Genomic DNA, 27,964 nt, shown 5'->3' with positions numbered 1-27,964 from the left:
GGTACATCGTTTAAAGATGCATTGCCACTTTCAAAGACATCGCACAGGAAAGAAGAAATTGCACACTGAATGGGACTTTGCAAGGCTTTTTTCTATTCCTCCTCCCACTGCTGGGCTGTAGAGAGCCCATGTAGACATAAACTGCCTTGATCACTACCCAGCAGCAAACACAGTATGAGAAACTGGCTGGTGTACTCAGCCTGCAGTGCCATAACACAGTAAATTACTCTGTCTGTTGAAAGACCTAATGAAAAATGTATGAAGAATTGATAGGACGAACAGTATGGAACTTGTGGACTCACCTGGCAATGACAAAAAGGACACAGCTAACACCCAGGTAGGCCAAGAGGATGTAGACCCAGATGTCGGGAGTCATGGGGTTCAGGAAGGAGAAGAAGCCATTGTTGGTGGCGTTGGGTTTGCGATACAGGATGCTGATGCCCATGCTCATGAAGGGCTTGGAGAAGTCGATGACCTTTTCACGCATGTAAGTGATGGTGAGAGGAGCCACTGCCAAGTCTGCTCTCTGCAATGAAAAAAACAAAACAAAACAAAACATTATTATTCTGATTCCTTTTTCATATTGGCAGGGTTAGGGTTAAAGCGAGCAACATCCAGCTGTTGTTTGGTTGCTTGTTGGTCTACCACTTTGGTGATACCATGATTTTTCACAAATTCAGTTTGCTTTTTTAATATTTCTGAATAAACTATACCTGCACTATAAGTACTGCTATACCAACTGAATTTAAACCACATACCTGAAAAATTAGACATTCCCATCAGCCTCCACTGTTCTTTGTTTTTATGGCTAATTAGCAAATGCTTTCATGCTACCATGCTAATATAAGATGGTGGAGATGGTAAATATTAACATTTATTAACAATTCCAACCTGTTAAAATGACATCAGCAAGCACAGAACCACAGAACCACTGTGGACTCGTGTTATATCAATGATGCTGTGAGTCATCTGTTAGGAGGTTACAACGGAGATATATAACATGTGCCTTGATTGATTGGAGACACACAGTAATGTGTGGCTGTGACATTCTCTGTAAATCTTAATGTGTTTGTGAATTTGGTAATGTGAACGCGAAATAGGATTCTGTCTATTGGAAGCAGTAGAGGCATTGTTGCAGAGTATCAGATGCATCTCCATCTATAAAACCATTACCTAGTTTCATTTGAATGACATATGACACCATAGAGCTCTATGCATTAGGTACGGCTGAGCTTGACAGATAAGTTACAGTCACCCATTATATGCGTATGACTGCATATTCATAAGGTTACCATTTAAAGTGGCAGCCCCCACAACTCCCCTGCACCATGGCTGGACAGGAGGTTAATGAAACCAGCTGCTTGGTTTACGCTCGGATACCCCTTTCCTCCAAGAAACGACAGGACTCACAAAGGCAGGCTTTCTTTTCTTCCCACGTACTGAGCGGTGAGAGGGGAACAGGGATTGTTCATACAACAATTCACCATTACAGCACTTTCATCGAGTAAAATGAGATCTCATGTTTGTTTTGGAAGTTTATGCAAAGCCATTTGACCTGGCTCAACAGTCTGCTGGTTCCAGAAACACACACATAATCTTAATAAGAATAAGAAATTTGGCTGAATGAGGTAACCACGTCCTGTTTACTTCTTGTGAATGACATCCTATTTGTTTTTAACACCTTAATACATTTTTTTTTTGTTACAAAAAATATTCTAGAGCCTGAGGCTACTCTTAACAGAAATGTAACTTTCCCTGTGGTTCGGACAGCTTTTCCCTCAGATTCGCACGATAACAACTACATAGCAGTAAACAAAGGTCAGAAAAACACATTTCCACTTTGAGTGCGGCACTGCGGATTAAGTACTCCTGTGGTCAGCACCATGGTGGCTAAATACACGGTGGCCTCTGAAGGGATGGAAAGATGGGAAAACCAATGCATCCTGCAGTGCATCTGCTGTCTCTCGTAAGCTATTCAAATCTGTACATCACATACTGCTCCCTCTATTCTCTGCTGCCAACTGCAGCTTTGAACCAACCTGCCACTCAGCCGGAAGATCAACCAGCATGCGATTCCACACATCCCTTCAGTGGGCTAATATACATGCTGCATGTCCTTGTTCTGCTCACTGCTTAGGCACACAAACTGGGCACAAGCAAGATAACCTGATAGTGCCCCGCTGCGTGCCACATGGCTCAGTGTTATCTGGGTTTGCAGATGGTGGGCTTAGTGGTGTTCTCCCTCCGGACCTCCTCACCTGATGACAGCCTGGAGGATTGACGAAGTTACAACACACGTCATCCATGCATTTCCAGTCTACAGGCTGTTTCCTGAACATACTTTTTTTCAGTGAGCTGTGTCTTATTCTTTTTCTGTGCAATGATTGAGCACAGGGCATTAATGCATTGGCTCCAGCTCCAAACATACATTAATTACACACAGCTTACAACTAAGGCTTTTTATCCCGCAACAAATATTTGAACACTCTGCTATACAGTACACTCCGTATATGCATTTTACAGCTTTCAATCCCAGTGCTGATATAAGGATTTTATGGCACTTGCAGACAGTGCTGTTATGTTCCTTTTTATGAACATTTAGAGCAGATACAAAAGCAAAATTTGCTTCAGTGGAATGTTTTGCAATTGCAGAAACACACTTTGCTGAACTATGCAATGGCTACTGCAGATAACAGACAGCAATTTTTATTGTAGGGATGCTGAGGGAATATAAAAATGTCTGATTGACCAGTTGTTGGGTTTTAAAAAGCCCAGAGTGGGGAGTGAAAGCACAGTGTGACACTTGCATGCACAACAGTATAGACATGCCTGAACCCACTTATATAATGCAATCTCACATTGAAATATACAAAGAGCTAATTATGAAGCATACGCAATGTAATCAAGAAATTGTTGCTTTGCATAAGCAGCATGTTCAGCGCGTGGTTGCCTGGAACTGTGATTTACTCAAGGGGGGGCGCTTTGGCAGGCGAGACAGACATGTTTGCTGCTGAGGCAGTTGAACTTTTGCCCTTGCAGCTATGGGTCAGCCACTCTCATCACCAGGTCATCCTGCTGTCTCAGATAAAAGTCAAAATTACACTTGTCCTACCACTTGCAGTCACGCACTTCCCTCAATTCCAAAATAATAATAATAATAAAAAAAACCTTGAAATGAGCATAAAAACACAAGTTTTTCATTCAGAACTACTACTACAGTGTCTGTGTAGACAAAGAGGATATAGACTGGCTACAACCTTCCAGTGTATCTGTCAAAGCAAATATTAATTGCCATGACAGAAACAAATGATGTGCTAAGCACGCTATTAACATTTGCATCACAGCGTGATTAAAGTGATCATCTATTGTGACTAAATCAAGTTTAACAAGGCCTGTTGCATCATTTAGCACCTTCCAAACAATGCCCTTTGGCACTGCAGTGAGCTTTGTGACTGCACAGTGGAAAATAAAGGGCTGTATGTTCCACAATGCTAAATCATTGCACTTGGCAACGTTGCAGTTTCTCATTCAGAAGCATTGGTTACATGGGGAGTAAATCACATAATGGCATCATATTCATCCAAAAATATATAAAAAGGCAAACACACAGATATTCACTCTTAAAGAGCTTTATTCTTTTTGGGTCATGGCACCTTCCCTGTGTGACAATGAGATAAATGAAGCTTGCAAGGGATTCTAAAAACTCAAGTCATGTCCTCTTAAAACAATGTCCATCACACGGTTTTGTGTAATTCTGCAGTGCAACTATGATTTATGAGGGTGTGCGCTATGTGAGCTGATAGCGTGAATGCATGAGCCTTGTGCTTCATCACCCGTTGATCAGCTAAAACCAACCGTTTCCCCCCGTTTTCTACCTCAGACCTTATCTAAGGCTACGTTTACATGGAAACGATCTGAACAGAAAACACAAAAGTGGAGTTGCGTTCTCACTTTTTATTCCACGTTTAGATCAGCGTTTTTGGGGGGGGGGGATCTGTATACATACGGTGTCACAAATGTGTGTTTTTACCCTTTAGACGGGAACAACATGGTGGAGCATTTTTTAAGATTTCCAGTCTGGAGGGGGGTTTCACTTTTTTGCATTTTTAAGCCCCAAAAACACCATCACCGTCTAAACAAAAGGCACATCGGATAAAGTATTTCATTGTTTTCACCCGCGAGCGTCATGTAAACGGGGTCCCTTCCTTAAAGTGAAAGCACTGATCCCCAGTCAGCTGTTATACTGTACATCTTATGTATCTGTATTACAATGAAAGGGCAATGGGTTTTTAAGAGGTTAATAAAAGTAGTTATGAATACAAACTGAACAGGAAACAATTATGACAGTGACCATTTACTTTTCCCTTCTCTATTTATTTGCTGCACATAATGAATGCAATTTATGCATACAATATCTTTTCTTAATAGTATTTTGTATAGAATAGATACACAAGGAAGTAGCCTTTCAGTGCATAACAGTACATGTTAGAGTTGGGAAGAAATACAGCCCAAACATATTACCTTTATGAGGGAGATGTGGCAGTTTGAGGTTTACTCTCGAGAAATATGTTGCCAAACTGGCCCCTCGTATCATTCCAGGGTCAGATCTCTTGAGCTTTCCTTAAAGTTTATGTTTCAGGTCTGCTGAATCACGATCAGCTTATCCATACGGACAGGGGTAAGGAAAGCAGTAGACCACAAAATAGAACCAACTAAAAATCCACAAAGAAGACGTCATGCACCCTTGGTCATGCGATAAGGAGCAGTAAAAGCAATAACTAGCAGTCTAGATTCTAATCTTCACTTCTGCTGCTATTTACAAAGGCAATAGACCCAAAAAGCTAAAATAAATGCCTACAGTTTAAAATCCATGCTTAAATGCATCTCTTTAACTGGATTTATCTGACTTACAACAACTCTCCAAAAAACACAAGCAAATGGAGCTACTCGTGTGTGTGTGTGTGTGTGTGTGTGTGTGTGTGTGTGTGTGTGTGTGTGTGTGTGTGTGTGTGTGTGTGTGTGTGTGTGTGTGTGTGTGTGTGTGTGTGTGTGTGTGTTCGCGCGCACATGTGCGTGTGTTCACCAGTGTATGTTCATAAGGACCTCAGTCCAAAGGTCTCATCACCAAATGCTACATCTTCACAAAGCACATGTAAACCTTAAGTCACAATCAACAACAACACTATTTTTCATGTATTTTTTTGGCTGTAAGACAATGAACAGACTTACTGTGGCCACCTGCACGCTCTCCCTTTAAAGAAGGGCCTAATATAAAGAGCATGTGCTGTTTAACGATGGAGTCATGCATCTTCATTTCGTGCCAGCATTCTCTACCTTTAGTAATCCATTTGTTCCCCTCAAGGTTATTGGTATTAACATGGATCTCGCAAAAAGCTTGGATGGAGAAATAAAGTGCTGCAGTGGGAGCCCACCTTTCCCAACCCTTTCAGCACCGAGCCATTGACTCCTGCCATACGATTCCCTGCACTAAATGCCACTTAAGCTATTACAAGTTTTCAGCTGAGTACAGCGCTGACCCGATGGGGCTGAGGACAAAGAGAGAGCAGTGACAGGGACACTTATGAAATGCCAGGAGAGAATTGCCACCATCACTTGGATGTGAGGCTGTTTCATGGCCGCTGAAGCTTTGAGTTGGACACAGACAGCTGCGATTGCCCACCATGCCTAAGCAAGATGATTGCCAGTGTGTTCTCATACATCCTTACAATATTTGCAGTATCACTTGCTCGGCCTAGATCTCTGGTGTATCCAGCTAAAGGAAGCGTTTTGTCTCGCTGAACGGCATCAACACACTTGTAACTTTTAGGCAACCTTGACATAATTGAGCCATAAATGTAACTGACAGCTTTGCAGGCTCTTCCTGACTTGTACTCAATCATAACTATATCACCACATGCACAGAGGACGTCACCTGCATTCAGTTCAATGGCATGCTTTTGTTGTTTTTTGGTTGTGCCACACTGTAAAACACCTTTACATTATGTGAAGCTGCATAATTGTACAGTTGCAGCAGATAATAAAGGAACAGTTTGACATGTTGGGAAATACACTCGTTCACTGTATTGCTGAGAGGCAGATAAGAAGACTGATGCCACTCTTATGTTTGCACAATAAATATGGAGCTGGAGCCAGCAGTCGATTAGCCTAGCTTAGCATACAGACTGGAAACAGGGGGAAACAGCTCTGTCCAAAGGGAACAAAATCTGCTTACCATCACCTCTACAGCTCACTATTTAACATGTGATACCTCATTTGTTTAATCAATGCAAAAATTAGCCTTTTTCAGTGGGATATGTCCCAGACAGTTCCTTAGCTGGGTGCAGTCTGTTGCCTGACCAATGCAAAGCTAAGCTAGCTGGCTGCTGGCGCCAGCTACATATGTTGTGAACAAACATGAGAGTGGCATCAATCTTCTCATAATTTTTGACAAGAGAGCAAATAAACGTGTTTCCTTCAAGGAAGAATGTGAAGCAGACAATATGAGGCACAACTTACATGTTCGATCAGTTCCCTGATCATGCCATTCCACTGGCCCTTCTCATCCTGGGAGCCGTATTTCCCATCAGGCACCAGACGGATCTCATACGTGAAGCCCAGGATGTTCGCCAGCTCTTTGAGCAAGTCGATGCAGAATCCTTCAAAACGGTCGTTCCCAACCAGCGCCTTGTCAGACTTCTTAAGCATGACATATGGCTCCTCCTGCACAGACCCAAAAGATCAAATGAGAAGCAATGGTGAGGTCAGCTTTTTCAATTTGTTTCAGCACATGCATCTAATTGAAGCAAAGTGATCTGAGCTGATGAGTCGCTGTTGCGTTTAACAGGCACTGACAGCAGATTCTAGTTCAGTGTGCGGATACAGGCTGTGTAAAAATATGAAGGAAGGCTGATGTATTAACGATAGGGGACCCGAGCTAATTTAAGACCGCATTGTAAGTAAATGTCTTGTAAACTGCAGAGCTGTGACTAGTGTTTGTCACAGTGATGGTGCCACACACAGAAAGAATGTTTATGTTATCAGTGTGCCTGCAGTGTTGAGCTAACTAAACCTACTGTCTCCCTCATGCTGCTGTGCATTGACCTATATAGCTGGTGCACAGGTCGGTTCATTTTATGGTCAGGTGGCTGACACTCTTTACTGGCCTGTAATATCCTGCCTGGCTGCTCATAATTTGGGCTCTATAAAAGCTTGATTAGGAACAGAATACCGCAGTGAAATGGAACATGCCCACAACGTTGCCTTCATCAATTGACACCAACCTCCAAGGGAGAGCAACTGAGCTCATGTCTGCAGTGACAATGACTAACAGAGAATAGCTCATAAATGATTTCCTTTATTTAGTGCATGCTACCATTTCCCTGCCAGATAGACTTGCACATCCCGCTGTGCATTTCAAAACATGGAGCTCCGTTTATACAGGGGCTGTGATAGAATTTATTGCCTCCAATAGCCAGGTGTATAATTTACAAACTGAGCTCAGAAGCACGGTAATTGATTCTCTAGTGAAGGTGACACCTTGTTTTCTTGGTTTTTTCAATTGTAGCTTGCATGACGCAAGTAAATATACAGTGATTGAGTAGAAAATAGACTGTCAAAGCACTATTTATTCCCTCAGGAAATTGTTTGACATGGAGGAAAGCGGAAGTGACGAGGATGGAGGTAGGGGGCAACAAAAAAATAATATCATGTGCTGGTGGCATGTGGCCGCAGCTATGCCTTGAAAAACATACAGTAAATGCACTAATACAGTAATTGTTTGCCATCAAAAATATGAAGCCACTTGCACATTACAATTAAGATGGCTTCTTAAATAAATAATAAGTTATGAATACTTGATGACAATGCATTTAAGGAACAAGCACACAGCCACAAAGTTTGCTCAAGTTGTCCAATTAACTTGATCAAAAAGTTTGCATGTTAAGGGAAAAAGTCATTACCATCTGTTTCTAGCCTTCCAATTCTTGCTATTCCCCAAGGTTTGGACTCAAATCAAAGTGTTTATACCAGTTCTACCCTCACAGTCGCAGCATGGGCGTGCATAACAGAAAGAGGAGGGAGGTGGGCTTGCGCAGAGACATCACAGGCAATGGAGTGCAAACAATTAATGTAAGTGGGAAAACACATTAAGTGCCTTAATCTCTTCAACAAAGTTATCACTATAAAGCTGTCAGACGTCTTGTTCATGCATCACTGGAATCAGTTTGATGCAATGTCATTACACTAAGAGGGGCAATTGATATTAAAGTTGAAACTGTCTTCAGCAAATCTGAAAGTAGGCAGTTTTATCATCTCAAACTAATGATTCCCAACGAAATAGCAAATCAAGGAACATGTCAGAAATATTCAAATGCACTTAAAGATGAGAATTATTCCCCAAAATTTGAAGAAATGTAAAATGCAACTAAAACACTTGAACTCTGTGGTGAAAAACCCATCTCCATTATTAGCACTTTAGCTGCAACATAAAATCAGCAAACAGTGCCCCTTCCTAGTGCAGTAGTTAAACATTACACCACTTAAATCCTTGTTCCATTTCTCCTCTTTGAGACAGAATTAACATAAATGGCACCTGATAGACATTAATTATGTCTCGCCTTAACCTCACTTGTCATAATTACAGCGTTGTGGTCCAATATAAGCATAATGATAGTGTTTATCGTTGTAGCTTGTGTATCTGTCCTGGAAAGGGAGCACAGGGGGGACGTTTTTGTCAGCACCTCCCTGATAGCTCCACAAAGACATCCAAACATCCAGTGACAGTGTTAAGTACATACAACTGGGCATCTACAAATTAATTCGATGTGGAGCTGGAGGATGCTTCTTTCTATCTGCATACGCAATTAATACATTCTCATAGTTCATTGTACTCCTTTCTTCATTTTTGCTTCAGGCATTCTCACTTTACATGATCCTGATGCAAAGTTAAAATCTCATCTGAATGCAGCACACCTACACTATGCAGTTCATGATGGTGGCAGATTTACCATTTTAAATTCTTTTTCGTAAGAAATGGGCCCTTCATTTTAGACGGAAATAGAGAAAAGCAGGCTTCTCATTTCTAACCGGTGCGTAGCTTAAACGGCAACTGTCTGGCTTTTATCAGCTGTAGCTAGCTAGCTAGCTAGCTAGCAAGCTAATAAAGCTAATATTAGCTCCATTGGGTGGTTGAAAACACTGTGAATTCTGAGGTTTCCAGCCGAACCCTTTAAAAGGACTCTCAAATATGCACAAAATTGTTAAATTAAGTAAAATTCATGCTAAAACACTGAGCCTAAAGCTGAGATGTATGCTTTATTGTTCATATTCCCAATCACTAGCTTCAGTATCACATTTAAACATACTGTAAGGAAAAAATGGCTCCAGGAATTCGACTAAGCAGTAAGTTAAAACATATAATTAGTTAACTACCAAAGACTACCAAAACGGTAAAATAAAGACTCTTAGCTACAGAAAAAGTGACAGAAATACAATAACTGGAGTTTCAGAAAGTTTTGTGTGCCAGGTTCGTTTACTTTGATGGAGGCAGACTGAAATGACATTACTCAACCCCTACTTCTTTACTTTTTTCAGTATGAATATAACTGCCTTACTGGCAATAGGATTTGGCCTCTAAATAGCGAAAAAGCAAAGTACCTGGATGTGATGCATTCAACACTCACCCTTACAATGCCCCACGCACACCACTTCAATGTGCAGGGAGGCCTGCTGTGCATAGTTTGCTAAGCTAACAGTCAATTATAATACAGTATCTAGTTTTGATTTTGCAAATATCTTACGTGTCAGTCATAGAGAAAAGAAATGCAAACTGAGCACACTTCTTCCTTGGAATAAAACGTGGCTGCTGCTTTCTAGACTGCAGTGAATATCACTGCTGGAAAGAGCTAAATGTAAGACCCTATTGTTAGGCTTGAATTTCAGTGCATTGTCTGGAAGGAAACCTTGGGAGACATGAAGGGTAGGACGTTTTTTCTTCCAGGCTACACAGGTGACCTACCAAGATGGTGGAGATGACGAGGGAGCGGTTAGCCAGGGAATCAGTGATGTTCATCCCTTTTCGCTTCGGCACTTCTGTGATGTTAAGACCTCCTGACGCACTCCACTTCCCCACCTGCGGAAGATGAAAAGCATGTAGCTAAGTGTTTTGTGTGTGTGTTGGTGGGATGTGACCTCAGCAGACTCCCCCGCCAACCAGACTCCCACATTAGTGCCAGGTTGAACACATCTCTGGCAGCATTAGATGATTGGCTGAGGCACCTTTATATCTGCAGGCCAGGGTGTTTGGGAAAGCAGGGGGTGGTTCAAGCATGACGGACAAATCAAAGAAACTGGAACACGTGATGGATAGTATGTCAAAACAATGGCCTGATGCTCAAAAATATAGTTTAACACTTTTCAAAAGATGTAAACCTATTGCATCACCTGCCCTCATCTCCAAACTAAGCTCTGGCAAAAACTATGAAAACAGATACGAGAATGTAGAAATACAGATCGCGGCTTCTGTTTAACTAAATCCAACAGATCACAAAAAATCACTGGAAGTTTGCTCTTTTTGTATAATCAGTTTAAGTATGCAGTAATGATATGCTTTATGATTAGTTCTATTATTTTGGTATATTGCTGCTGTGAGTTTTTTAACGTGTGTTAATGCACATGAAAAAGGATAAATCATGGGGCTAAAACAACGAGAACATTATTAATAACAGCAAATGCTGCAAACAGGTGACAGTTCATTTGAATGAAGGTACAGCATGTGGGTGCTGGTTGGATTACATTGTGAAAGTAATTTTTCTCTGCAGTCTCAGTGAGATAAGCCAAGAGATTTGAACAAATAAAAGGAGTTATACATGCGAGAAGCCCTCAGGCAAAAAGCTCTGCATATTGTAGAGACACACTCTGGAACATATCATTAGCACAAATAGTCCTGTGGCTGTCGGTAACAATCTTTGTTTGCAAGTCGGGCCCTCCACCAAACCCTCCTCCCATCACTCCTGCCTTCTCTATTACAACAGAGACAGCTTTTAATATTCACTGGGGTTTGTGCTTGAGGTGGATCCATTTAAAGACATACAGCCCCCCACAAAAGGCATGAAAAACTTCTGTTAATGTCCTCCCTGCCTAATCCAGAGAGAGGCATATGCTCTAATTTGAAAAGCACATTAGTTACAGCTTGTCACACAGGCAAAGAGGACTCCAGGAGAGAGATTTAAAAATATCTGTGAATGCTTTCCGCTTTGCAAAATTCTTTCTAATTGTACCCAATTACAATTAGCTCAATTCATTAAACATGATTAGCAAAAGGTTTGATTCAAAAGTTATTTACTCCTGCAACCACATGGAGAGCATTACATGTATTCCACCCTCCCGAGCATGTTGAGTGAAAGTGGCACACAGAGAACCTGTTCATAATTCCAGCAAAGCTCAAACTTGGGCTAATATTCAATTACAGTGGATTAGTTGAGAAAAGTCCACATCTTAACCGGCTCAAACAGTTAAAGCCGATTCCACGGATATACAAGGAAAGAAAAAAAAAAAAAAACAGCAATCCGGATCAACGTTAGCATGCTTGAGCGTAGGATTTGACAGAGACACAATGAGAAGATGTTAATATGGCATCAAATACTTTTGCAAGATGACTGTGCTTCAACTTAATTGACCACATGCAGGATGAGATGCCAGTGAAAGGGAGAAGAGGAATCATTTCAAAGCAGTAGTGTTACAAGCTCCATTCTTGAACAGGGTTACAAGCCGAAAAGCCCCCGCTATTATATGTATAGTGTTGAGCCTTTAGGGAGTACTTGAGGAAGTCATAATGGGACTTATCCCTATTTGATGTATTCATAATGTATGAAAGCCCTCTAGTAGAGAAAAGCTGTTATAGTCCAGAGGGTACTTTGCCTTCCAGTATAATAAAATAAGTTCTACATTACCAACCTTTTAGTTGTTTTTTTCCTTTTTTGTAAAACGTGTTTATACAGCTCATTACCACCAAACAGCATTTTGGGCATCACCTCAAATTATCATTAAGAGAGGCTGCAATTAACACCCTAATGTGTACCCTAATCCAATTTGCTTTATGATCCACTAACTTATGCTTATGTTGAAACAGCCAATTTGCTTCCTTGTTAGGAGGTAAATGATTCTGTCAAATCTGCATTATCTGTTCCACATCAAGAGGAGAATCTGAAACTTATTTCTGAAATCAATATTCCATTAAATTCTTTTTATGGCATAGTCGTTACAGAAGTTCCAACTTTAATTTTTTTGTGCTCTCATTCCATCTCAGCAAACAATCCACTGAAAAGAAAGAGTTACCTTTTCAAGTCCGTCCTCCTTCAGACTGATGATGTCCAGGTCGAAGTCTGTGCGCAGACCGCTTGTCTTGTTGAATGACAGTCTCCCCGTCAAACCATCCCAGTGGGACTGAAAGATAATATATCTACATATTTGTACTATATTTATGTTGAGACTGAGATGTTGCTGTTTACATTGCACTATATCATGTACCAAATTCTTGGTGACACATATTGTGAGGCATGTAACAAAATATTTGGTATGCATTACAATACGACGACGGTAATGAACAAATAAGCAGGGAGAAATGGCTGTCAACAATAAGCGCACAAACACGTACCAAACACTACAACACCCTCTATGTTTCACTGAGTAAATTCACACCCACACCCACACACACTCACACACAGACCAAAAGTCCAAACATAAACCGTACAGGCTGCATTTCCTTTCTGTTTTTTTTAATTACATTTTACATCTCAACGCCTCCAACGCATTTTCCCTCCAGTCTGCGGAGTTAATTAACAACCATCTCCTTTTGCTTGATTCCCCATGAGGGGGAAAAACACATAACTGCCCCCTATTATGATTCCCCGATACCCGCCACCTCCACAAACATGGTTACGGGCAAACAAACGAAAGTCTGCTGCATTCATCTTCCTCTCACACTTGCGGGTAGCCATCTTTCAGCACTCATAACGCTAACTCTTCTTACCTGGCTTTGTCCTTGTCTGTTTTAGTTTAGTCTTCACATGTGTACAATATGGCATGCTCGTATTTATTTGCTCCTTTGTCTGCAAAAACAGATTAATTGTCTATCGGTGTCACTTTCATTCAGTCACAGCCTGATGCAGGCACCGGATCTTGAAAAAGTCTTGATGCAGCACAGTAATCAATCCTTGTGTGTCAAGTTGCAGCACTTTTCTAATATTTAAAACTGAGGCAATCCAACAGGCTATAGCTCTCACCTGTCTTCTTTGTTGTTTACCAGAAGTTGTGAGAAGATCAAAGCTTCAAGGGGAAATTTGTGGCACTCTCCTTTTCTAAACCCCCTCATGCCTCATTCCATCTGGCCTCTCGCCACCAAGGTGGGTGGCATGTTCAAACAGCTCTAATTCAGAGAGTGACATTAATGACTGAACCACATCACGCTCCAAAGGGTCAGTTTGACCTTCAGATCATGTCAGACGCCTGTCTTGAAGCGAGTGTAAATCACGCCTGAGCAAGTGTTGTTATAACCAACCACTGCAGTATGTTTGTATGAGGACAATGTGATGTGTGATTTCATTGGCTTTTGGTCACCATCATGACAAGTCGCTGACATAGCTGCTGATGGTTGTTAGGCTAGCTGACAACAATCACTGTTTCATTCAACTGATCCCATTTAACACAAACACACACATGTGCACACACAAAGAGAGACACACTTGCCATTGTTTATTGCACTGTAATGATATAAGCCTTTGCAATATTGTGTTTGCACATTTGGCAGACAGGCAGAAACTGTTGCTACAACTCAGACACAAACAATAGTATTCATGGATGCTGCGCCAGTTGAGGGTGTGTAGCTGAGAGACATTATAATACAGGGCGTCAGATTTCAGAGCACATTTCACACTATAAATTCTTGGTATTGTAGAAATGGTTGAAAACAGAGTGGAAGGAGATGAACTGCATTTTCTCAGCCAAGGTGAAACCTATTCCTTTCGACAAAGCACTCACAAAGACAATGTAATAATACGTTGCGGATAAAATTATGGGTGGATGGTTATGTATTATAACTCTAGTTCCACAAATGGAGGCAGGGTACTCCAGCAGGGCTCGACACTTTGGACCCCTCATTTTTGCCAAACATACTGAAAATCAGATTACATGTACTTTAAATTCATCCCTGTACACTGGCACCAACACCTCCTTCACGTCAACACTGAGCCTCTGTCTGATTTACCAAGAAATTAAAGAAGCAGCGGGGATGATTTGGAAGAAAGTCCCACTTATATTCATCAAGCCAGGGTTACAATAATCAATCAAGTGATTTCACACAGGTTCCTCTATCTAACAAGCTGCTATATGCTAAATGGGTAATGCTTGATAACTGTACCGTCTGATTCTGACAATTTGTCTCACTGGAGTGGCCAAGTGAGACTGCTTTAGTGGAAGGTGATAAGACACAAGACACACAACTAATAAATCTGTAGATGGTGGTGGCGGGTAAACATGACAACACCTCTCTGGTCTTAGTTCATTGACTGAAAGCAGCAGTCATTAATCCCAAAAGGTTCCTTTTTAGTGCAACAGAGAGACCTGAAGAAAATCCTGAATACACATGGACTACCATCCTCACTGCTAAGCAGGCGGAGGAGGGAAACCAAGAGTTATTTTGCAGCTCAAGAAAAAAATGTAGTGCCTACCTCATCACAGAAGTGAGCTGAGGATTCGGGCTATGCCAATTGTGAGCACTGTCTTTGAAAACAAGAGAAGGAGCCTGATTCCATAAGGGAAGATCAGGCTTTGCTCTCTCAAGGACGCTGCCTGCTGGTGAAGAAAACCTTTGGAGGAGCCACAAGCGGTGGTCATTTCAAGCCTCCCACGCAACCACACTTTCTTTCAAAGCAGACACTTTAGGGGAAACAAAAGGTTATACTTTTTCTGCTTGTGAGCCTGTACTCTGCCCCTGCTTACCACCAGACTAAGCTTAAAGTCAGGTCAACAGTTATCCCTTACTTAGCTCCCCACATCCTGGTACCCAAGATTGGAAGAACCACATGAGGAACCACACACACGTCAGGTCAGTGGAACGACAGTATCTGAGAGAGACTGCTCGCTCACTGCTCACTAGCCTCTCTCACTGCAGGCACAGTACAGCCCAGGCAGTGGCACAGTATGACAAAGGGATTATGTTTTTGTGGCAGCCTCAACCATGATGGCAGCCTATTCTGACTTTGGAGAAATGAAACTCATTTGCATTTTTAACATGTTGATGGAGAAAGATGCTGTGGACGGGCGAGTCGGCTTCGGCACATCTATCCACACTCTCTCTCACTGTCATCCCAGTCAAGCCGAAGAGAAGTCATCACTGGAAAATATGGCCAAACTGGCCAAAGAGCATGCTAGAAACTAGTCACAAATGCAGTCAGGCTGCTTAGCACTCTGGAGCATTAAGCACAGACAGTGTTGTCAACCACCTTGGCTGTGCTTGCAGAAAATCTATGGATGAAAAGATTGCCACTGAACAGAAGTTGTCATCCATTTTGCTAATGAAAAGTGGATGAGGAAGGAGGTTTAGTTCTGCCCTTTTATATGGACAGCCCCCAGTAGCCATCATTCTGATTGCACTGTGGGTATATGCAAATTTATTGGGCAGTTACCACAGATGAGAGATCCTGGTTAGAGGGCAAAGCCTGGGTATAATACACTAGATCCAGGAGGTTAATGCTTTAATTTACCAATAATGGGGGCAATTATGAGATGGGAAAAATAAATGGAATCCCTGCAATTTTAAACATTTCTAAACCACACCCCAGACAAACACAAATGACTTCTTTGTTTGAACAAATCAGAATACAAATAGTCGCATCTCTGCACACCCTTAATCTGCCATTTTCCACAGGCTTGTTTGTGTATTCTGAGGCCCTGTCAGACTCTCATGCTAGATTAAATAAGAGTCGATTACACTAGTTGTGTTTTCAAAAGGTTACAGTACGCGCTTTCTGGAAAATAGGTTATGAATACAGGGAATTTATAAAGCTGACAACAACACTGCTTTGATGTGTCTATCAAGGCTTGGTTTGCTTTGCATGTGGATATGATTGATTTGCTGGGTAAATATCTAAGTCCCAAATGACTGCACAGCCCTCACTCCACTGTTATTGTCATAGTCGCCACTCAGTCAATACACTCTAATATCAATAATGCTCAGATCAAATAGCAACAGGCCAAAGGTGTCCCATCACCTCTTTGATGAAACTCATGAAGCGCCCTCCAAATCTCCAGGGTTTGTGGCGGTGGCACTGCAGCGAGTTTACTGTCATCTGCGGCGCATGCTGGTACGACACGGATACAATGTGGACTGCATCATAGGTCAGAGCTGCATCTGTCTGGAATAAGGGGTGAACATTATTTCAGCTGATGCCTGTGGAAGAACATAAATAGTTTGGTCACCATCAATCTAATCTTCAAACTGACATGGAAAGATCCAAAGGTCAAAAGCCCTCCAACAGAGCCTTTTTGTTCTCAGATTTTTCCTTTGAAACTCGTAAGTTTCATATGATTTATATGCACTTCTATTGTAGACATTAAATTTTCAGGTCAATGATTCACATTCATTTTATATCATGAAAGTCCAGGTTTCAGGCTCTCTTTAAAGGCCAGCTACATACAACTATATACATTTGAGATGATAATCAAGATCATAATTCAGTGTAGCATAGTGCTGTTGTCTTTGTCTTCTTTACATACCTGTCTTCAGCAGCCTTAGACATTAGTTGGATTGGATGTGGTTCTTGTACACTTACACAGTGCACAGAAACACCCGCCAATCAACTTAAGAGTAATAGCAGGTTACAGTCCTCTGTGTTTGAACTTTGAGGTCAGCCTCTGCTTTTGCATTTGGATAACAGACCTTTGAAACCTTCGTCCAAAACAATGAAACAAATAATGTCTGGAACTGTTTTTGGCATTATGACACAAATGGGACCAATTTCTGGCACTTTGTTTATCATCACCTGAACTGTAATCAGCAATTATTTCAGACTATACATCTATCTACCAACAGTGGCGAAACAAGTACTCAAATCTTGAAGTAGCAATACCAAGTGTAAAAATACTGACATTCAAAACTTACATAAAGTACAAAAAAAATTATATTATATTTATTATATAACATTTATATATATTACTGCATTATGATTGAAGTATTACTGTGTTCACTTTAATGTTGCAGCTAGTAAGAGTGGGGCTTATTTTAATAACTGTATATGCTGTTGGGTAGCTTAATCAATTGTTTATTTTAGATTAATAATCTAAAATCTGTTTGTTTGTTTTTTTTTTGTTTTTTTGTTTTTTGGGTAACACATTCACCTTCTGAACAAGTTGCAGTCATATCCCTGATTTTCCTATCTGGACTTACTACAGTGGCGTGGGCCACTGTAGTAAGCCAAAGTCTCTATCATTGTTCTATAAACATACTGAGACAATTGTGCATCATCCGTTATAAGCTATCCATTTGAAAAAGATTGGCTGTAAAGGGATGCACCTGGTCAGAAACAATGTTTAGGGAGACCGACGCATTCAAGGATAATTGGTGCGAAAGGGCTTAATGACTGTTCTCCAAGCCATTATATCACCCCCATCTGTGCTGTTGAAAGCATAAACGATAACCCAAGATAACCCTGTAGATTTGCTATTGTTGCTAATATCTGACCCTGCCATCAACGTACCAGAACAGAACCAGGAATTTTTGTGACAAGACGGCACTTTTCTCCTCTTCAGTCATTCAGGTTCAGGGATCTTAGGTCACACTGTAGCTCAGCTTTTTGCTTGGATAATGGGTTTGAAGAGTGTACTCCATGGGTTCAAGGCTTGACAGGCTGTCCTTTCTGAGACCCATTCTATACCTGAATGCTTAACTTAATAATTTATATATCTTGAATACCTATGTATGTGTAATGTTGACTGAGTTTTGTGTTCTGTCTTCTCTAATCAAGAAATTGTTGCCCATGAGTAAATAGACCCTGTGCCGCACAATCTCAGGACAATAGCTGTTTATAAGAGGCTGGAACCACTCAATAAGTCATAATCTCACCATAATCTCAATGTGCACATTTCCCATTCATAGAGCTGGAAAGAGTCAAAGTGATGCTCCAGAGGAAAAAAGTTTGTCACTGGTTACTATTTATGGTTAAAAGCATTTCTTAGCACGATAGAGAGATAAGACAGTCGTAACCGTGCTCCCTTTATACTGACATTATGATGACTGACATTAAATGGAGCAACACAGAAGTAATAAAACATACCGTCATGATGCCCTCCAGCAGGCCTGAGTCAGGTTTAGGTGGTATCTGCCTTTCCATCGACCATTTCTCCACAATAGATGCGACCTGAGGATTATCCACGTTGAGGATGCGGAAGCCGGTCATGTTGACACCACAGAAGCGATACGGCTCCAGGTCAATGGCCATCAAGTCCTGTTGAGAGACAACACTATTGAAGGATGGATTCTCATTCAGTCTGCCAACATTGAGCATCTTTGTTTTAAGTGTTTGTCCTGGATGCTTTCTCCTCACATGAAAAGAGAATGACGCAGCTGCTGATTAAAGAGATGCTATATTAAGACCAAAGAGGGTGAACAGCAGGAGGAATACAGTAGTTTTCAATGTCAAATCAGGAGATTTGAGCACAGAGTCTGAAGCAGCGTCTGTGTAGCAAATTAAATCTAAAAAAGCTTTGGTTGCAGAGTCGCTTTTCTGCTGGCAAATCCTTTTAGAATTGACAAATTGTTATTGTTTTTGTACCTACAGTACATAATAATGAATTACACTACATGAACTACAAGACTGTGATATATTTGTCTTTCTTAATCATGTTTATGTGAAAGAATTTTTCTAGGTGCAAATTTCTTGCTTGGGAATATTCTAATTATTGTTTGTAGCTCAGGAAAAAAATTAAGAAAAACACCAATTCTGTTGGATCATATTAATAATTCAAGACTCGCATTCCCAATGGCAACTTCTAAGCAAAAAGCAATTCAATTTGAGCCGCTGTAATTTCTGGGGCAGCCATTGTAGCTGAAGTGTGAAGTCACATGTTGACACATGTCGTGTCAGAATGGACCAGGGGGCTCGGAAAAGACATTTGGATGAACATAGATATTTCATTAGCACCCTGTGGGGTTAGTGCTGGAGGAACGGGAGCGTGTAAGACACTTACAAAAGCACAGTCGCCACCAGCCACTGAAATCTTTCTCCTCCTTTCTCTCTTTCCCACCAGAACGCAGTACAGTACTCTCTTTTATGAACCCAGATCAAAGTAAGTAACTGTTGTTCCATATGACATTCAAAATTGCTCAGAAAAGTAGATCAGGTTACAAGTTTCTCTGCTTTGAAGCTAAGAATACAAACTAACTGGGACAGAATTGTTTGTAAAAAATATAATTCATCTTTTGTGACATCCTCATTTCTATTAGGGCATTTGGGGATGTCAGAAAAGCAACTTGTTCCAATTATAAGTTTACTTTTTGCGGTGCTGCTGTGTACACACATCTGTAAAACCAATTCAACATAATCCTACAGCGGCATTACGCTGAAATCTTTACCTGGAGAACATGCTGCATGTGTCTGAGTGCATTTAGAAGTGCTATGGACGTGGCGAACATAACAAAGTTCTCAGCTTTGGGTGCTCAGACTTGCTGTGGCAAAGCGGGAGCTATGACAGACTCATTTCAAAGGACAAGGAAGTTATTACCCCATACCACTCTGCTGTTGCCTTTTCACGCTCTAATAAGTCGGCATTTCCCTCACCTCAGAAGATAAAACACAGACATCAGTGGATTCCATCAAGAGGAAATTGTATTGCCGTGTACACTATGCAAGTATTCATCATTTTGGATCAAATCAAGCCGCCAGGTATAATCTTCTTAATGGTGTGTCTATCAATGTGACAACATATTGCAGCTTTAGATAGATACCACACTCTGATTCTATAAAGATATCCTGCCTTGGTGTGAAAAATATTGTTGTTGCAAAAAATCATATCAAATAAAAGTTTTTAACTTAATCTTCCAGTATATATTTTTTTCTTTTGCCCCTGCCAGCAAACTGTTAGACTTAAACACACACACCAATAAACTTGTGATGAAAGGAGTTTGGGATTTCTCTATTAAAAGACTGCTGCACAAACACGACGCATGGCAGACCAATGTCATTGCCACGCTGTCGAGCGTGAAATATGACACACATCATGCCTGGACCTCGATGTCAGATCACATTATCACAACAGACTGGCCAAGTCCGGAGAGACAGAAAGTGTGTGTGCATGGGAGAGGCAGAAACAGAGACAATAACAGAAAGTGAAAGGAACAGCACAGATCATGCTGGTATTCATTCCCATTCAGTCTGTTTGTCACCAGATAGCCAGCGTCTCAGTGAAGAGCGGCAGCGGCTCCCTGCTGGGTCTGCTTGTATTAGTCAGACGAGATCATTTCATCTGAGTGGGAACTGAAAATGATCACAATGGGAACGAAACTGTAACATACCCAGGTTACATAAAACATATCTGATACTGAAAGAAGTGATCAAGCCCAAATCAAATTTAAAGGATAAGGCTGGAGATATTTTTTTATTGTGAACAAATCTCCAAAAATATATTAGACTCTCAATATTTTCTGTCCTCTCTCTTAACCAGTCTGTGGCACTCAGCCCCAAGCTCATGTTCCTACACACTGAAAAACATGGGGTTAAAAATAGTGTGGGGTCAACATAGCACTGAGACAATACTGGGTTAACTTGACCCAGCACCAATGGGGTGTTTTGACCCAGTGTTGGGGTTACTTTTATATTACTGTTGGGTTACTGGATGAAAACAACTCTTCTGCTGAGTGGGTGTCTACCCATTGGTGCTGAAACTGATATTGTGCCTGTGTTATATTGACCCCACACAGGGTCAATTTTTTACCCAGTATTTTCAAGGTCTTGACCACACATACAAGAAAAAAAGATAAAATTCAAGCAAACACGACCTTTGCTTTACAAAACGTCTCTCTCATCTCTGCACAAACACACAGGAATGCAAAGATGATTCCAAACTGGACCAGTAGGTGGCGATAAAGTCGACATCAATGATGCATCAAAGAATATTCAGAGCACACATAGTTATATATTTATGAGCTGCAGTCACTTAAAAACACATTATTTCTTTCATTTATTTGTAGTTATTTCATACCTTTCTGGCACGCAGCCTCGCAGTGCGAAACACATCTGAACTAACTGCCGGTGTTGTTGTTTCAGACATATGCTCAGTTTTGAGTTTTGAAAAATCTGCCCTGAAGAAGGCATTTAAAAAAATCTTTATGACCTTACAGCTGTTTGAGTGTGGACGAAAGGCCCAAACGTAGAGGAAAACGCTCGTTTTGCTAAATATCGACATAAGCGTGGTCAAGGCCTTAGTGTCCACTGAAGACATACACTCAGCTGCCAGTTCTTTAGCTTATTAGTTTAGATTTGATCTGTTTAACAGAAGCATTTTAAATGAATTTAGCAGTGATATTGGATATTAAGTTCGAAGAGGAGGGGTTTATCGGGCTGGTGGAAGGCTGCCATTTTGCTCACATTTTGATCATTTTCACCTGAAAAATATGTTATTTAATCATATTATTTAGCACACATAAACAACTTCACTATTTTTTCAAACTTGGAAGTCAGTCTCTCTCAAGCTGTTGTTTTTTATGCTGCCACCTCAAAGACTTCTGTTGACTCTCCTATAAAGCGGAGTGTTTACTACAGCACACTGAAGACTCCATTATGCCTCCAGCTTGTCAAACAAAATTGATATTATGGACTGGATCCAAACCCCATTGGCAATTAGCCGCTATTCATCAAAAACTCAAGCGGTGGGGAGATGAGGACAAACGAGACTCTATTTGCATTAACAAGCATGGTACATTACCAGAGTGGTGAAGATATAGTGGTAATACTCTGTCATCATCCCCATGGTCTGAGCCTGGAGGGAGACGGGAGAAAGAAAGGTGTGAATGAATAGAGACAGGATAGAGAAAATGGTCATTTTGACATGTCAGGGCATTTTAGAATCAACAGCACAGTCAGAACAAGCAAAGCTAAAGAGATGCACCAGAAGACCTTTGCCAGTAAATAAGAAAAGAGCCTGTTTTTAACAAGCATATACTAATTAACCCGCTGTTCATTTTCTTTCTGCTACTGCTGGCTGGGATTTCTGAGCCATGCCATACGTGCTCCACAGAATTACAGAATAGCCACAGCACTGGATGCCTTTCTATGCATTTAAATGGTTTGCAATGGCTTAGGGCATGTGACGTTATCCCAACAGAGAAGAGAGGCTTCAGTCAAAAGAGCTCGGTAATCTTTGCCTCATATCCGAACACTCCATCACCGCCACTTGTTTCACTCAATCTACATTCAAAGGCACGGCATTCTCATGGCGGCTGTGCTTCCCATTTAATTGTACCATCTGTCGTGAGAAAAAAAAAAAAAAAAAAAAAGCCAAGGTTATGTAAATAAGATGCTATGCTTATGTGAAGGCAAATTCACTTCTCCATCTATAGACATCAAGCTAAATACATGACATTGAAACTTTCTGTCAAATTTTCTATTGTGAGTTTTCATTAATTGAAGTTTTTTTGTTCTTTCCTCTGCTGCAGGATGAATTTAGAGATAATATGAATCTGTCAGCGTTTCTATTCTTCATCAAGCTCTTATTTTAGTAAACCTCCATATGTTTCTGTTCCCAACAATACAGTAGGGTCAGAGCTCAAAGTTAAAAATAAAAGCATATAGCAGACGGTTATTTTAAAAGACGCAAGGGACATCTTTCCTATTTTCTCCCATCCGATCTGAGAGGGAGCCTAACCTGACAGAGGCGTGTTGAATGCAGCCGAAGAAAGGACGTATGTAATGATGAGAGTCGTGGCATGACAAATGAAATATTCCAAGGGTATAAAGCGGTACTTCAGAGGTGATATTCAAACCTTTTAAAATAGTTGCGTCAGATCTTCCTTCACAGGCACCTGCAGTCGAGTCACATTCTACATAAATTCCTGTTTCTTGGATAGGACCAACCGCTCTGTACAACCAAGGAGCAGTCTGTGAATCTTAAGATACTGTAATTCAGCAGCAGGTAAATGTTGTCATATTCAGTCCAAATTTGCCTTTAGAAAGAAGGTTGTCAGAATTTTATTGAGAGATCTGTATTTGCAAGCTGTAGTTTTAATATTCGCAATGTTTACCTTTTTCAAATGTATTTTCATCTATTTTAGTTTTTATTTATTCAAAGAAATGTCTAAAATTCTCTGTGTTTAATCTCTCAAATGTGAATATTTACTGTTTTCTCAGTGTTTTATGTCAGTAAACCAAATATTTGTCATATCCAGTGATGATGACAGACAGGTAAAATTTCTGTGGCACGACAAAACAGTGTTGTACACAATTAAGCAACATAGTTGCAACCGAGCGCGGCGGTTGTGGTATTATTGGCATCACTCAAAGCCATCGCCTGTTTCCCGTCTTTTAAGAGCTGTGGTCTGTGCTGCTGCGCCCTGACAAGTTGGTCCTGGAAGAGGAACTGTCTGGAGCGTTTTTGCCTCGAAACCTTCTCCCACTTCATCTCTCCAGAGGACAGTGATTCCTCAGTGTGAGATGTGCAGACTGGCCACAAGCGGATATATGTCACCTTAGATCATCACGACTTGGGAGGACTGAGTTATTTAAATAACTTGGGAGGAGAAGATGCATTTGGTAAACATGTTAACAAAGGCTGACAACAATTTGAATGGGGGGGGGCTCTTGTTCCTGACAACTATAGAGCATCAGACCACCTACACGATCTTCACTCCGAGCATCACACTGACAGTTCTTTGTTGGCTGATGATCATTTATATCAAAACACGTGTATGTATAGTCTTGATAGTGAAACATTTTGGATCTCATCCCAGTTTGTGGGATGTGTATTAAATTCAAACCGGCCAACGATTCATCCTTTAAAAGCGTCTGATTTGAACGAGATCAGAATGCTCCAGACACTAAAAACAGAAACAGGATTTTTGCATTGTTTTCCGTCCTCCGTCAAATATTTAACTGGCAAACCTGAGACGCATCAAATGGCGAATGCCCAAACTTCGTTCTAAGAACTAAGTATCACATCAATAGTTTTACAGTCTGCAATACAAAAAAAATGTAACAAATGCAAAAATGAACATCTGTGCATCACAGCTGATCTCAGCTCAACATCAAACTATAACATGTTTCTCTGCTGAGGATCATAAGACGACTGGGAAGTCTATCCTGTTCACAAATATCAGCTGGTTAAATTTAGATTCAGTATCGACTGTCTAACGCCATTGTCTCACTTTTAAGGTATTCTGAGGAGGCAGGTGGCGCACGCGGAAATCCCATCCTCTCTGACAACAAAATTTCACTCCTGCTTAATTATTACTGACACACCTTCTGCCGCTCTCGCCACATCGCCACTGCCAAGTTCTGGGCAAGTCAAAGCCTCCACATTTCCATTCACAACAAATCTGATGAGAATCAACCGGTGGCGGTGACAGCTGTGTGGCAGACGCACAGACATTAGGCGGGGTGCATGCCACGCTCTGCAGGCCTGGCACTGACCTGTTTGAGAATCTGTGCAGCCATGTGGTGGCTGCAGTCAAAGATGATGCGGAACTCCCGGCTTCTCTTCATTTCTTTGAGAAGGGGTCTCGTGTCCTGCGTGTCGAGAGGAAGCTGGCGGATCTTTAGCCTGATGTTGTACCTGGAGGGGGCCATGATCAGCTCCTGTAGTCTTATGAGACCTTAAGAAGAGAAACAGCACCAATGAGCGCAGTGTTACACAGAAAATGCAGTGACAATGAGGTGGATGGTTAAAACTCAAAATGCACATTAGACGATAGTCACCTGTGCTGTCATCGTAGACGACGGTGGCTGTTTTCCATTTGAGAAACTGCACCAGGTCCAGGATAGCATAGCTGAGTGAGGAATAATCCGGGTATAAATTGGCATAAAAGGTGTCCCTGTTGTCCATGGGGTGATGTTTCCACCGCACCTGGATGTGCGGCACTTCCAGTGCGTTGCAGATGGACTGCACCGCATTTGAGGACGAACTATGCGAGGGCCCGAATATTGCAACCACACCTAAAGACAGCTGGTCACAAGCTGCAGAAGAGCAAGAGAAGGAAGCTTGAGAAGACTGTCTGCTTGCTGCCTTCTCAGTCACAGTCCATTTAGTAAGGAGTCCAAAATACTTAAGGTTTGTTCCATGAATACAACATTTTGATTTGTGAGCCAAAAACAATCATCATCAAATGATATGTGTTGTTTTTATCACTGACCAGATTCTTGTGCTCCTCCACACTGTAAGCACAGAACAAGCCACTCACCTTTCCTCGACGCCTCAAAACTGTCGTAGATATTAATCCTCTGTATGTCATACGTTAGTGTCGTGTTTGGCAACAAAGTCCTGTTTCTGTTAATGTTATTGACAGCAAATTTAAAGGCAAGCTCCTCGGCGCTAACAAGTGAAACAGGTCCATCTGTTTGTTCGAAAATCCCTCCTGGAAAACAAAAGAGAAACAGACATAAGGCCCATGACAGTTGCTCTCAAACATAATCACAAGCAAAGGAAGAAACACACACAAATCCAGGTAGAGCTAAAAGGAGGAAAATATTGAAAAGCATTTGCACTTAGGACTAGCAGTGAGGGGAGCAGTGCACAGTACACCAGGTATTAAATTTGCTCAGCAAACATGGAGCAACCTTCTCCATTTTCAGGGAATGCAGAAAAAACCAATATCAGCTTTGAAGTCTGAAGCCATAATGGATTTAAAGAGTGTGTGCGCGCGCGCGTGCACATGCGTGAGTGTGTGTGTGTGTGTGTGTGTGTGTGTGTGTGTGTGTGTGTCGGCTCCACCACAGACAATATCTCAGGCCCTTGTCTCTCCATTAAGATGTCCTTTTATTTCACAAGAATACCACGTTGGTGAGCAGATAACGGGGCTTCGGCATTCTCCTTTTACATAAAATTCAAAGGATTTTTCTATTTTTTAGATGAGCTTGACCGCTGCTCAAAACTTACAAAACATGTCTATATGCACTTCAAAGTACTGCTTGATGGAGTATCAGACCATCAGTGCAGTGCAGAGGAAATACAGATATATTTATATATATTTCAATAGATGAAATGGGGTTTTTCATGATACACTGGGCTGACAGGACACACAATAGAGCTTAAATAACCAAAATAATGTATTGTCAGTTCCACAGATCTTATACATTGGTTTACTTGTTATGGAGAGTACAACAGCCTGTGAAAACAACTGTATGATGTCTTCTGCAGCTCTAAAAAAGAGCTCTCTAAGGTCTGAAAATATAACCCTGATCACGTCATAGCGATGGTGGCTTGGAGACTTAAAATTTATTGCATTAGAACAGGAAACATGCATTATAAACTGCTGGCATGGAGCTTGAAAGAAGTGGATATTTAACAGGCAGGAGGGTGAATGAAATGATGTTATTAGTTGCATGAGAGAAAATATTGATCCAGTGGTTTTGGAGCTTACTGCATACTTGGGGATTAAAAGATATCTTGGCCACTGTTGCTTCAATTTTGACTTTTCTGAACTGATTTCTTGTCATGTCTCATGGACTGGAGAACCCCTTTAAATGTGATCGAAAACTCACACTGCATTGACCTTAAGGAGGAATCCCAGACAAAAAAAGATGCATGGTGTGAGTAGGTGTGTGATGAATACTAATCCGTTTATGCAGGTTTATATGAAAAGCAGTTGAAAACCCCATTAAGCCAGAGCCTTTCCCTCTGTAAGTGGCACACGCATCCATATCTTTACAGACTTTATCTAAAGTGTTATTACTCTTAAGTTATTTTTGTTTCATTTTAACAGAAAATATTAAAAAGTCAGAGCACTTTCTTTGACAATGTTTCACTGTCATGTTCTCACATTAAAACAGTCTAAGTTCCACTATTTGTGTGTAATTGGCAAAGTAACAAACATTACATGTACTGTCAAACGTAAGACAACAAAGTGTCTTTGTGGCTCAGCTGCAGCCTTTAAGAAGACAGTTTAGACAGCTTCTTAAAAGATGCCTGTAGGAGCATCAGCTTACGGAGAGACCGGCTCCTCCACCTCCGCTCTCATCATATCATCCATTTCAATAACAAAGCAAAACATCTCTGCCATTCTCTGTCAATTCTGGAATAAAAAAGTTCACTGTCATCAAAAGTTACAAATGTTTTTACTTAAGTTTGACTTTTAAGAGCAGCTATAGAGACAACCTTTTGAAACCTGCTTTTTCGAAACACTAAGTCACCACAGGAGAGAGCCTTAAAGTTATTTCTGCTGCTTGTTAATGCGCGTTGAAGTTGATTTTCGAGTCAGATCTGTCTTTAAGTGTTAATAATAATCAGCTCCAGCCTCTTTGTCGGCTCCAGTTCAATCAGGGAAACCTAAAGACTTTATGGCTTTTTTTTTTTTTTTTTTGGTTTTGCTGGTTTAATTGAGTGCATTTATTAGTCAAGCTGCAGCCATTCCTGCCTCGACACTAAACAAGCTTTAATAAGTCACCTGCTTTAGGGCTTTTTTTTTTTTTTTGTCATTTTTAGGACTGTTTTCATGGTCTGTTAATCTGTTGATTGTTTAGAATTTTCCAAGACTGAAGTCTTCAAACTGCTTGTTTTGTCTACGACCGACAGATATCCAACTTAACAAACATAACCGAAAGCAGAAAGTCCTCCCTTTGCTCGATCTAATCTAATTTTGTTGTAGAAAATTTGAGCTTTTGTTACATTTCACTCAAGATTTATATGTTTTACCTTCAATTGAAGGATTTCAATACCTGAAATCTTTAAAGCACATTTTACCACCTAGTACATTATCCAGTCAGTTACT

At 40.9% G+C, this 27,964-nt stretch overlaps 1 protein-coding gene across 2 annotated transcripts in view; it reads right to left on the bottom strand.

Annotated features, from left to right (window-relative positions):
- grik3 (glutamate ionotropic receptor kainate type subunit 3) overlaps positions 1–27,964 on the bottom strand; it is a 94,340-nt gene that overhangs the window by 17,939 nt on the left and 48,437 nt on the right. The window contains exons 2-11 of one of the 2 annotated variants that reach the window (XM_070965830.1): positions 25,439–25,612; positions 24,957–25,214; positions 24,672–24,853; positions 21,973–22,026; positions 18,327–18,497; positions 16,266–16,409; positions 12,334–12,441; positions 10,016–10,129; positions 6,517–6,720; positions 303–526 (exon numbers count right to left, since the gene is read on the bottom strand). In XM_070965830.1, coding sequence (XP_070821931.1) covers positions 303–526; positions 6,517–6,720; positions 10,016–10,129; positions 12,334–12,441; positions 16,266–16,409; positions 18,327–18,497; positions 21,973–22,026; positions 24,672–24,853; positions 24,957–25,214; positions 25,439–25,612 — 1,633 coding nt within the window. Of the gene's footprint in view, positions 1–302; positions 527–6,516; positions 6,721–10,015; positions 10,130–12,333; positions 12,442–16,265; positions 16,410–18,326; positions 18,498–21,972; positions 22,027–24,671; positions 24,854–24,956; positions 25,231–25,438; positions 25,613–27,964 lie in introns of those variants that run through there. The other variant, XM_070965831.1, reaches the window with a different exon arrangement.

The sequence above is a fragment of the Chaetodon trifascialis genome, chromosome 7 (genome assembly GCF_039877785.1).
Source record: "Chaetodon trifascialis isolate fChaTrf1 chromosome 7, fChaTrf1.hap1, whole genome shotgun sequence".
In the NCBI taxonomy this organism is placed as follows: domain Eukaryota; kingdom Metazoa; phylum Chordata; class Actinopteri; order Chaetodontiformes; family Chaetodontidae; genus Chaetodon; species Chaetodon trifascialis.
Note: the sequence above shows the minus strand (reverse complement) of the source record. Positions and strands in the feature narration are given on the sequence as shown.